Genomic DNA, 11,722 nt, shown 5'->3' with positions numbered 1-11,722 from the left:
GCACGGAACGCCACTGTACCGGTAATCGATCCAATCAGCACGGTAATGTTACGATGAACATTATTTCCACTGATCTCGTGCGATCTATTTTAACATCATATTGCCGCGATAAATCAGAACAGAGCGCTCTGATGACAAGCTCTCAGGTGTGTCGACACGCTAACCTAACATGCAGTCTTTTCATAATTTCCGATATTTATCAACAATAATGGCATTGATGTTATCGTGTCGATAGGTACTGATTGCAACATGCGAATAATTGGCATGGGGCCCAAAGTGTTGCGACGTATCGCGACGGGGAAAAGCGCGATTCGCAACTATCCTTCATCGGAGCCGGCGCGAACGCGCCTCGTGCGCCCCTGCATTGGATTTCGTCTGCTGCGAGCGGTGTCGGTGTAGGTGTCGGCGGGTTGGTATCATTGATCCAAATACTGTCGTCAGAAACATGGCGGACACCGAGGTAGGGTGGCGAATTTGTCACGTGGAAATTTATGCCCCTAATTTCTAGAAAGTGCGTTTTACAAGTTTTGAATGAATCTCAATTTTTCTTTCAGCTTGCGAAAAGTTTGAAGGATTTGCCCTTGCGGGTCCAAAGTGCAAGTACTAAAGAACGGCAACAAGTGATCAAACATGTTATCTCAATTTTGTCAAAACCAGGTAATTTTCAGTATATTGGCCTCATATCATCGAAAAAATCACATATCCGTTTTGTTTCAATATTCTTAAACAACTTCTTAAAACTGCGTACAAGCAAAGTCCTTATATCTCGCCTAAATCTGATTTTTTGCCAAGCACCGGACAGTTCCACTCAGTTTATTGTTTTATGCGAATTATGAGCTTCTCGGCGCCGGACGTCCGGTATTAACAATCAGAGTATTTTTTTACACAGAACAACTATCATTTCAGCATCTCAATCCTTATTTCCTGTTCTGAATATTACATCTTGTCTCATAACCTCACTTACTGAAAATAATGTTTTTGTCAGTCCAAAATTTGTTCCATTGACTCCATTGATTGTAAAAATTGATGTTGTCTTTTGATTAATTGATGTTCTTTTTATTTTTTAATTTATTTTTCGCGCTGGGTAAGCGCCATTTTTTTTTTGTATGTCACCGTGGATGTTATTTTTGCCCACAGGCATTACAGAACCGATTGTTCGGGGATTGTGCCGATTGGTGTCCATTACTTTACCTCGGTACACTGACAGCTCCTCAAAAGCAGCTGTCTGCCAGCTTGTATCGAGTCTCCTGACCCTCCACAAAGAATGGGCAGTGAAGCATCTGATTGCAACCCTTTCTGAAGTAGCCAATACATATAAAACCTTGGTTCCAACGTAAGAATAGCCTTTTCCCTTATCACTTTCCCCTCTAATTATCATTCAAGTTTTCCGTATTAATTTTTATTGATCATTTAACAGGCACAGCACATCTCAAATCGCCCTGCAGGCCTTCAATTGGTCCTGCATGATTGTTGAACTTGGTTTAAAAGATGCCTCAGATGACTGTAAGTCTGAATTTCCTGCTTTGTTTGAAGCGCAGGCCATTTTGCTTTGTGCTGCTGTATCATCTAATATAAAGAAAATCACATACAAAGTACAACGATTGACTTATAAAATGTGGCGTTCAAATGAGTCTGTGGTTGACTTGTATATCTCAACCCTCCAAAATTTGAAAGATTCTTCACAATTCTCTGTTGTTCTTGGATCATATCTCATTCAACACCTTGTAGATGACAAGAAGATTGAATTGGTCAACAAGTTCAAAGTTAGTCCTAAATGGTTTTGCATCTATATTTAGCTTGTTCATGTGTGATTTTGATTTTACTAATTATGAACCCTTTTCTATTTTCTACACTCTAGGCAGCGCTCTTGGATTTGTTTATTAAAATTGCAGTCAGTGTGAAAGTAAAACCAGCAGTATATGTTGTTGATGAGGCTAGACCTTTGTTGCGTCAGTTAACCCATGAAGAATTTAAGGGGCAGTTGCTACCTGCTTTGCAGAAGGCAATGCTTAGAAGTCCAGAAGTAATTTTAGAATGTGTGGGACATGTCATCTCTGCTGTTTCCCTGGATCTTAGCCAATATGCTGCAGATATTGGAAAGAGTCTAGCAGGTAATATCATAAGAGGAGTACGTGTTATTTGGTTCTAAGCATTGACCATCCAGCTAACAAGATTTATTTTCCTACAACACAGCCAATCTACATTCTAAAGAAGATTTAGCCCGATTAGAATCTGCTGATGCTTGTAAGCGACTTGCACAACAGTGCAGTGATGGATCTGCCATTGAGCAGCTGCTCAATCAGATATTTGCTGTGTTTCATGGCTCAGAAGGAAAGATAACTGTAGCAGAACAGAAAATAAGTGTTCTTCAAGGAGCTGGTAATCTTAGTTACAATACTGTTGCTGGGAGCAGTGTACAAAGGTTAGCTACACTTGCTGCAGAACAATTTATCAAGGTGCTAGGTGTAGAAGGTAAGGTTTTGCTTATTCAAAATTCCTAAATCCATAGGATGCTGTACCCAATCTGTGGTTTATTGTCAATATTTGTTTTTTTTTGTCTTTCCAGTTCATGAGAAGACATTAGTGTATGCTTTAGAAATGATGTCACTGTGGTGTACCAAGTTTACCAGTGAAGTGCCAGTATCTGTGATTGATGGGTTGAAGGTAATGGTTTGGAGTCAGTCTGAAGTTAATTAATTACCCCCCACAATTTTGTATTGTTGTCTGTTGTAAAGGTTATTTTATTCATCTCCCACTGTTTTTGTTCTATTGCTCACAGAAAGGCTTGGCTTCAAAGAATTCAACTGCCCTTGTGCGGTCTGCATACATTCAATGCCTATCATCTTGCTTTACAAGCAGTACTGCTCATCTTGGGGCAGATGTTGTACCTGTGCTTCTTAAGACCATTGAGAAAGGTGCTGCTCAAGCAATCCAAGTTCCAGTTGTTACTGAAGCTTTGGCTGCTGCTTGCCTGCTTCTCAAGTTGTGCATCAGTGAAGGCACTGTCTCTGAAACACAGCTTTCATCAGTCTTACCTGCAATCATTGATGCAGAAAAGCAACTTTTTGTGTCGGAAAAGTTTTTGACTGTTGCTTCTGATGAAGCACTAAATAATGTTATGACACTGAGTGAGCATCTGCTTGTAAACCATGTGGAAAGACTAGAGGGGCGCTGTCAACCATTCCATCATGCCATTGTATTCTGCTTAACTTGTGGAAGCCCTAGTGTGAAAGCACACTCCAGAGCTGTTGTGAAGAAAATGGTGTCTTCCCTTGGTGGAATAGAAATAACCAGAGCCTTATTAAAGGAGCTCACTCAATACTTAGAGACAGTTAAAATACAGGTTGGTATGAACACTTGTACAAGTTGATGCCACCATTTCAAAGTTTAATGAAAGTTTTAATCTTGTTTTTGTAATATGATTTATTATAATCAATAGCACAACGATGGAGATTCGAAAGAAAATAAGGAAAATAATGATGTTAGCTCAGGTCCTGGAGGTGGACCAGAAGTATCTGCCCAATCCCTGGTTGGCTGCATCACAACACTCTGCTCAGCCAATGGGCTATTGCCGGAGGATGCCTATTTTGTTGCTCAAGATTCGCTAATTCCATGCAATCATCCAGCTGTTGGTAAGTGTGACTTGTATAATGTTTTCTGATTATTCTTTTATTTGTATCCCTAAATCCAATCTTTTTCCTTTGTAGCTGTTGTGGCACCAGATTTGTGGCTGAAAATTGTGCGCCACTTAAAGTTAGATCCTGCCACTTTGTTAGCTCGCTTATCCCAAAATATTCGTACTTCTCTCGTCGACAATTACAAGCCAACTCCAGTATGTAATCTGTTTCATTCATTACCTATTTTTGCTTATTTCTATCTTTCAATTCTATTCTATACTATTGATGCTTTCTACAATTGGAATTAATTACATAATTTCATCATTATTTTTTAGATAATGGAGAGTACACTGGCTCTAGTTGTGAGAATAAGTCCTAATGTAATTTTGCCTCACTTGTTAGCAAGAGTAAACGATATTTTGAATGACCAGTCATTATTACACATCACAAAAGATGAATATTTCATATATCAAACACCAGAGGGTGTTCTTTATGACAAAAGTTGTATTGGGTCAGTATGTCACTTAAATTTCATCCATAATTATCATTTATAAATTCCATTTGTACTACATTAAGTGTGTATTTACTCTAATGAATACTCAAACCAAATTCTTGTATTCAGGAAAAATAATGATGATTCATTAAATGCCAAAAATCTGAAGAGAGAAAGTAAGGTATATTCTTACAAAGATCAATTAGAGGAAATGGCTCTTCGCCGCGAGCTTGAAGAAAAGAAGAGGCGAGAAGGAAAACTGAAAGAACCTGAACTCAATCCAAAACAAAAAGAGGCAATGAAAATACAACTGGAGAAAGAGAGTGCTGTTCGTTCCCGCCTCACTTTGGTACGTCTCACCTCACATCTATAAAGACTACTCTTGTGCTGTCATTGGTTTACCAATATCTAGTGCTGTTTTTCTAATGAAATTATTATTACAGTTGAAAAATAGGTTGGATAACAGCCTGTCAATGCTGCGAGCTGCTCTAGAAGGAAATCCAACTCACATGTCCCGTTACTTCCGTGATCTTCTCCCAAACATTCTAAATGATCTGCAATCACCACTCGCTGCACCTGAATTGGCACCATTTTATATTCAATTACAGAATGGCGTATTTTCTTCTTCTCAGCGAAATTTGGGTAAATCAATACTACCTATTGCATTAAGATAAATGTTTCATTCTATTTTTGTGTTGACACCTTCTTTCTCTATTTATTCACAGCTGACTTGATTGGCCATGTTACTTTGCGCCTTCATAAACCAAAGTGTGATTTAAATCCAGCATGGGAAGAAGAGAAACTTGATTCTGCTGTTTCTAGAGCAATCACCCTAATGCACAAGACTACAGTTCGGCCCCGTAATGAAGTTATTGAAGATGCTCAAGAAAAGAAAAGAATCCTCTCTGCTCCAGCATTTTGCTACTGCTTTAATTTTATCCGAAAAGCATTGGTGTACCAATCTATTCAGAAAGATGAGGGATTAATGACAAAGGGGATCCAAATAGTTTCTGCACATGCGCAGATGAAGGGAGGAGTGGTGGAGCCCAAAGATGGCATTGATTTATACCATCCAGATCTTCTTCCAAGACGTTTAATGTTTGAGTTGTTGATTGGAATTATCAGTAAGTGGTTGATTTATTTTATATCAAATGTCTTGAAAGAGAAGATTGTTTTTCTTCCAGGAACTCGTGTAGATTTAATACTTACTTAATCAGTTTTCTTTCTTAAATTTTACAATAGGTGTATCTACTGGAAGGCTGCAGCAACTTGCCAGTGCTGCTCTGATGGATGTAGCTGCTTCTGGTTCTGGCAAAGAAGGTTACGCAAGAGCAACCGAGGATGAAATTGATAGTTTATTGTCAGCTCTTCAAAATCAGGACACTACAGTTCGTGATGCTGCTCTTCGAGTAAGATTTCTTGTGTTTCGAAATTGATTTTATCTTGATTTCTAGTCTCGTCAGCAGCCTTTTTATATTTTGCCCATTTTTATTTGCAGGGCTTAGCGGCCATGGTTGGAGCTTTCCCCACTTTAAAGACCAATCCAGAACAGGCAGTCAGATTGACAAGAAGAATTTGGGTTGCCCGATTTGATGTTGTTGATGAAAACAAGTATGTACAATCCTGATAACATTTTTTAAGAAGACAATTTTATGTCCTATTACTGCAAAATGATTGTATTTTATAAATCTGATGATGGGATTTAAAATTATTTGCAGAGAATTGGCTTCAAAATTGTGGACTGCGGCTGGTCTTAAGCTTGACGAAATGCTGTGGATGGGACTTTTATTAGATGTTGTTCATCCTGTTGATGTAGTTCAAACAGCAGCAGCCAAAGCATTGGCTGCTTTACTTGAAGAATATGATAGTCCTATTCCAAAAGTAATTGAAAATCTTCTTGGAATTTATAAAGAGAAATTAACTGTGAGTATTACACTATCTGAATGATTTTGCTCATAGTATCAAAAGAGAAAACAATACAAAATTTTCTTTGGATAACACAATTGCATCTTGTTTCCTGTAGATGATCCCAGCTAAAGTTGACAGTTTTGGGCGCATTGAAGAAGAAGCCATTGATGTTTGGGAACCCCGTCGAGGTGTTGGCCTTGCCCTGAAAGAGTTAGCACCGTTACTCTCACACAGCCAAGTATCCAGCTTGGCTCAATTTTATGTGTCAAGTGGCCTTGGGGACCACAGTGAAGAAGTTAGGAAAAACATGCTAAGTGCTGCTCTTGCATCTGTAGATTTACATGGCAAGGACACCATAAATAGCTTACTACCAGTATTTGAAAATTTCCTCGATAAGGCCCCAGATTCTCGTAAATTTGATGCTGTTCGCCAATCTGTTGTTATTCTCATGGGATCTCTTGCACGGCATTTAGATAGGGATGATCCAAAGGTTGGTATTTCATACTTCTTATGCTAGTACCTAGGAATGTGAGAGTTATTTTTGCACTTGGGTTTTGAATTAAAATTATTTTTTCAGGTAAAACCTATCGTAGCGCGGCTAGTGGATGCCCTCTCAACACCTTCCCAGCAAGTTCAAGAAGCTGTGGCCAATTGCTTGCCTCATCTAGTGCCAGCTGTAAAAGATGATGCACCTACTCTTATTAAGAAGTTAATGGACCAATTACTTGAGTCTAGTGTGTATGGTGAAAGAAGAGGGGCTGCATATGGTCTGGCAGGAATCATCAAGGGAATGGGAATTTTGGCTCTGAAGCAGTATGATGTGATGACAAAGTTAACAGAGGCAATTCAAGATAAAAAAAATTATCGACACAGAGAAGGTTAGATAACTACACAGTTTTAATTTCTGCTGTTGTGCATCTATATTTTAGTATGGTCTAGAATGAACATTTTTTATCATTTGGCAGGTGCTCTACTTGCATTTGAAATGTTGTGCAATATGTTGGGTCGTCTGTTTGAACCATACATTGTACATGTGTTGCCCCACCTTTTATTATGTTTTGGTGATGGAAATCAGTATGTACGTGATGCCACCGACGAAACTGCTCGAATTGTCATGAGCAAACTGTCAGCTCATGGTGTAAAACTGGTTCTACCATCCCTCCTGTCAGCTTTAGAGGAGGACTCGTGGCGAACCAAAACTGGCTCAGTTGAACTGTTAGGAGCCATGGCTTACTGTGCACCCAAGCAACTTTCTTCTTGTCTTCCCAGTATTGTACCAAAGCTTATTGAAGTGTTGAGTGACTCGCATACTAAAGTGCAAGGCGCAGGTGCTCAGGCCTTGAGACTTATTGGGTCAGTTATTAGAAACCCAGAAATTCAGGGTAGGTTTTACCCCAGTAAAAATTGGCATTATTTATTTACTTATTGAGTCTAGCAAGTAGAGTTTTTGTGAAAGCACTTGTCAGTAATTTTACTCTCTTTTAACCTGCAGCTATTGTCCCTGTTCTCTTGGAGGCTCTTCAGGATCCCTCCCACCGCACCGCTACGTGTCTCCAAACACTTTTGGAGACACAATTTGTTCATTTCATTGATGCTCCATCTTTGGCGCTAATTATGCCTGTGGTGCAACGAGCATTTATGGACCGAGCAACAGAAACTAGGAAAATGGCTGCCCAGATTATAGGCAATATGTATTCTCTCACAGATCAAAAGGACCTGATGCCTTATCTTCCTACTATTGTACCAGGCTTAAAGTCTTCCTTGTTAGATCCAGTTCCTGAGGTATATGTCCTGATTAAGTCCTTGTTTTAGTCTTTGTGGTATTTTGTGTTCTTTTTAAAGCAATTACAATTTTGTTTGTAGGTTCGAAGTGTCTCAGCAAGAGCTCTTGGTGCTATGGTACGTGGCATGGGAGAGCAGACATTTGAAGATCTATTACCATGGTTGATGACAACTCTAACATCAGAGTCAAGCTCAGTCGACCGGTCTGGTGCTGCCCAAGGTCTCAGTGAAGTTGTTAGTGGTTTGGGTGTTGAGAAAATGCACAAATTGATGCCTGAAATTATTGCTACTGCGGAGCGACCTGACATTGCACCCCACGTGAAGGATGGTTACATTATGATGTTCATTTACATGCCTGGAGCTTTCCATGAAGATTTCACACCCTACATTCCACAGATTATTAACCCGATTCTTAAGGTAAATTTTTATTAATAAAACTAGCCCGTGAATTTTTATCTTCAAGCAGCCTAACATTTTGCTTATTACAGGCCTTAGCTGATGAAAATGAATATGTGCGTGAGACTGCTTTAAAGGCTGGACAGCGCATTGTAAATTTGTATGCTGAATCTGCAATCATGCTGCTCTTACCAGAGCTGGAAAAGGGTCTATTTGATGACAACTGGCGTATCAGATATTCATCTGTCCAACTCCTGGGAGACTTGCTTTACCGCATTTCGGGAGTGTCTGGCAAAATGTCAACTGAGACTGCAGATGAAGATGATAATTTTGGAACAGAACAGTCTCACAGGGCTATTATTGATGTACTTGGAGCCACCCGTCGTAATAGAGTTTTGGCTGGACTGTACATGGGCCGATCTGATGTTGCGCTGATGGTCAGGCAGGCTGCCCTCCATGTTTGGAAGGTGGTGGTCACAAACACACCTCGTACCCTCCGAGAAATCTTGCCAACCCTGTTCAGCCTCCTATTGGGATGCCTGGCTTCAACTAGTTATGACAAGAGGCAGGTTGCAGCTCGCACCCTGGGTGATTTAGTGCGGAAGCTTGGTGAGCGTGTTCTTCCAGAAATAATCCCTATTCTGGAGAGAGGTCTTGAATCCGATCAGGCAGATCAAAGGCAGGGTGTGTGTATTGGTCTTTCTGAGATTATGGCTTCTACTAGCAGAGATATGGTGCTCACATTTGTGAACAGTTTGGTACCTACTGTCAGGTTGGTGTCTCTATTATGTAACTTTGTAAAATTTGAAAGTTTATCAAGAACATTTGAAATTTGTTCCTGCCTTTTTTATTGTAGGAAAGCCATGTGTGATCCACTCCCTGAAGTTAGAGAGGCTGCAGCCAAGACATTTGATAGTCTCCACTCAACTGTTGGTGTGAGAGCTTTGGATGATATTCTTCCCTCAATGCTTAACCAGCTGGTGGGTATTTCACATCAGTATGAAAGAAACCTTACATACTCCACGGTCCTTTTTGTAAAATATATATAACACTGTTTTCCTCATTTTTTCAGAGTGATCCTGATCCACATGTAGTGGAATGTACCCTGGATGGTTTGAGACAAGTTATGGCCATTAAGTCACGTGTGGTGCTACCCTATTTAGTACCCCAACTTACGGCCCATCCAGTCAACACCAAGGCTTTATCCATATTGGCCAGTGTTGCTGGAGAGGCATTGACTCGCTACCTCAGCAAGATCCTTCCTGCTTTATTGACTGCTCTCTCTTCTGCTCAAGGAACTCCTCAAGAAGCTCAGGTATTACAAACTTGCAAGAAAACTGTTACTCAGCAGTGTGCCTCTTGCACCATAAAGTGAATGGCAACAACCTTTACATTTTCTAGGAAATGGAATATTGCCAAGCTGTGGTTCTATCAGTTAGTGATGAAGTTGGTGTCAGAACAATAGTTGATTCATTACTGGAGTCCTCGCGTTCAGAAAAGGCTGATTTGCGAAGGTCTGCTACAGCCTTACTTTGTGCTTTCTGTGGTCAAACAAGAGCCAACTACACCCAACATGTACCCCAGTTGCTTCGTGGTATCATTCATCTTTATGCTGACTCAGATCATGGTGTTTTAGTAATGAGCTGTGAGGCACTTGCAGCTGTTTTCAAGGTATTTTCCATTTTTGAGAATGTGCTACACTCTTACCTCAAATTTGATCTTAACACAGATTTTCTTCTCCCATGTTTCTTTAGACATTGGAAGTCACAGCCTCCACTGCTTATGTAGGTGACATCAAGCAAGCTATTCGATTTGCTGCTGGTGATCTCAAAGGTCAGCAGCATATGCCTGGTTTCTGTCTCCCCAAGGTGAGGTTTCCAAAGTTCCTTAAAACTACAATGCTTAAAACTACACTGCTTAAAACTACAATGTTCTCTGTTAATGTTTTCTTTCTTTGTTGTTTTGCTACATTTATGTCAATTGTTAATAATAATAATAATACTTATTATATTTTTAAATTAGGGAATCACACCTATGCTGCCCATGTTCAGAGAAGCAGTTCTGAATGGACCACCAGAAATAAAGGAGGTTGCTGCATATTGCATAGGTGACATGATAAAACTTATCACTAATGAGGCTCTTGCGCCATCTGTGGTACACATCACTGGTCCATTGATTCGTATTCTTGGTGATCGATTCAACTGGCCTGTAAAGGCAGCTGTACTGGACACACTGTCCCTTCTTTTGTCTAAGGTAAATTTTTTGCGAAGCGATTCAAAGTTCTCCCTGTGTGCATCATTGAGTTTTATATTAATTGTCAAAACTCTCTCTCTGCTAGGTTGGTGCTATGTTGAAGCAATTCTTGCCTCAACTTCAAACCACTTTTGTGAAAGCCCTTAATGATGGTAACCGCATTGTTAGAGTAAAAGCAGCTGTTGCAACTGGGCATTTGATTAAAATTCACACACGACCTGATCCCATTTACACTGAACTGCACAATAGCATTAAAAATCTTGAAGATCCTTCAGTCAGGTAGTACTATATTTGTTGCCCATGGTGGCAATTTCTTTGAAATTTAAATTTTCTATGAATACAGTATTATCTCACTGTGTTATGTTTCTTTTATTGCAGGGAAACAATGCTTCAAGCATTGAGGTATATGATAACTGCTGCTGGTGATAAAATGTCTGAAGCAATCCGTCGAGGTATCAACCAAACCCTTATTGGAATGCTAAGTCATCATGAGGATGCATCGAGATGTGCTGCTGCTGGTTGCCTAGGCGCATTGTGCCGCTGGTTGTCTCCTGAGCAACTGACTATTGTTTTATCTGATAACCTACTCGGTAAGTTTGTTTTATTTTAAATTTTATCTCGTCCTTTATGTGTTATGATTAGCTTCAAATGTTTTACTGTGGTGAAGTGCAAACTGAGATTTTATTTTTAATGCTGCTTGGATCAGTTGAGGAAACTCGTTTAAAGGGTAGAGGTTTTAAACCTCCACCCCAAGGTGAGATGGGTGTTTTAAAAATTGTGTAGGATTGTTTGGAAGAGTAGTTCTGTTGAATACAGTATCTGTATCTTTTATCTATTTTAAAATTAGGTTTTGTAGTGTATGCAAAATCATGATTCATGTATAACTTATACCCTGGATGTCACATTTTTTTTAGTGGATGATAACTCCTTGGATTGGATGCTTAGACATGGCAGAAGTGCAGCCCTTTTTGTGGCATTGAAAGAATGTCCAGATGTTGTCTACACTGACAATTACTGTGATAAACTACACAGGGTCATTTTATCATATTTGGTGGCTGACCGGGTGAGTAGTGTCAAGTAATCATTCGACCTACTTGAGTACTGTTGTATAAATTTTCTTTAATTTCATGTTAAAATTGTTACACAGGTACAAATTGCTCAAAATGGAATCAGGTGTTGTGGATATTTGTTTGATCATCTTATGTCAAATGGAAAAACATTGCCTTCAGCACTCATTTCACCATTTGTCAGAGTAAGTCGTATACAACAATTA

At 39.6% G+C, this 11,722-nt stretch overlaps 1 protein-coding gene across 1 annotated transcript in view; it reads left to right on the top strand.

The window, feature by feature from the left end:
• Positions 1 to 337: 337 nt before the first annotated feature.
• LOC113211486 (eIF-2-alpha kinase activator GCN1) overlaps positions 338 to 11,722 on the top strand; it is a 23,968-nt gene continuing 12,583 nt past the window's right edge. The window contains exons 1-32 of the mRNA XM_026429866.2: positions 338 to 460; positions 555 to 657; positions 1,138 to 1,333; positions 1,418 to 1,763; positions 1,859 to 2,111; positions 2,194 to 2,472; positions 2,567 to 2,664; positions 2,780 to 3,343; positions 3,440 to 3,632; positions 3,708 to 3,832; positions 3,953 to 4,128; positions 4,240 to 4,459; positions 4,554 to 4,752; positions 4,836 to 5,234; positions 5,353 to 5,519; positions 5,609 to 5,721; positions 5,829 to 6,033; positions 6,134 to 6,508; positions 6,596 to 6,896; positions 6,984 to 7,400; positions 7,511 to 7,800; positions 7,882 to 8,217; positions 8,289 to 8,968; positions 9,053 to 9,176; positions 9,269 to 9,511; positions 9,598 to 9,867; positions 9,951 to 10,064; positions 10,219 to 10,449; positions 10,535 to 10,728; positions 10,828 to 11,039; positions 11,364 to 11,512; positions 11,597 to 11,701. Coding sequence (XP_026285651.1) covers positions 446 to 460; positions 555 to 657; positions 1,138 to 1,333; positions 1,418 to 1,763; positions 1,859 to 2,111; positions 2,194 to 2,472; positions 2,567 to 2,664; positions 2,780 to 3,343; positions 3,440 to 3,632; positions 3,708 to 3,832; positions 3,953 to 4,128; positions 4,240 to 4,459; positions 4,554 to 4,752; positions 4,836 to 5,234; positions 5,353 to 5,519; positions 5,609 to 5,721; positions 5,829 to 6,033; positions 6,134 to 6,508; positions 6,596 to 6,896; positions 6,984 to 7,400; positions 7,511 to 7,800; positions 7,882 to 8,217; positions 8,289 to 8,968; positions 9,053 to 9,176; positions 9,269 to 9,511; positions 9,598 to 9,867; positions 9,951 to 10,064; positions 10,219 to 10,449; positions 10,535 to 10,728; positions 10,828 to 11,039; positions 11,364 to 11,512; positions 11,597 to 11,701 — 7,692 coding nt within the window. The 5' untranslated portion in view covers positions 338 to 445. The remainder of the gene's footprint in view (positions 461 to 554; positions 658 to 1,137; positions 1,334 to 1,417; positions 1,764 to 1,858; positions 2,112 to 2,193; positions 2,473 to 2,566; positions 2,665 to 2,779; positions 3,344 to 3,439; positions 3,633 to 3,707; positions 3,833 to 3,952; positions 4,129 to 4,239; positions 4,460 to 4,553; positions 4,753 to 4,835; positions 5,235 to 5,352; positions 5,520 to 5,608; positions 5,722 to 5,828; positions 6,034 to 6,133; positions 6,509 to 6,595; positions 6,897 to 6,983; positions 7,401 to 7,510; positions 7,801 to 7,881; positions 8,218 to 8,288; positions 8,969 to 9,052; positions 9,177 to 9,268; positions 9,512 to 9,597; positions 9,868 to 9,950; positions 10,065 to 10,218; positions 10,450 to 10,534; positions 10,729 to 10,827; positions 11,040 to 11,363; positions 11,513 to 11,596; positions 11,702 to 11,722) is intronic.

The sequence above is a fragment of the Frankliniella occidentalis genome, unplaced genomic scaffold (genome assembly GCF_000697945.3).
Source record: "Frankliniella occidentalis isolate FOCC.00 unplaced genomic scaffold, Focc_3.1 Scaffold321, whole genome shotgun sequence".
NCBI classification, from domain to species: domain Eukaryota; kingdom Metazoa; phylum Arthropoda; class Insecta; order Thysanoptera; family Thripidae; genus Frankliniella; species Frankliniella occidentalis.
This window is presented reverse-complemented; position numbering and strand designations above follow the sequence as displayed.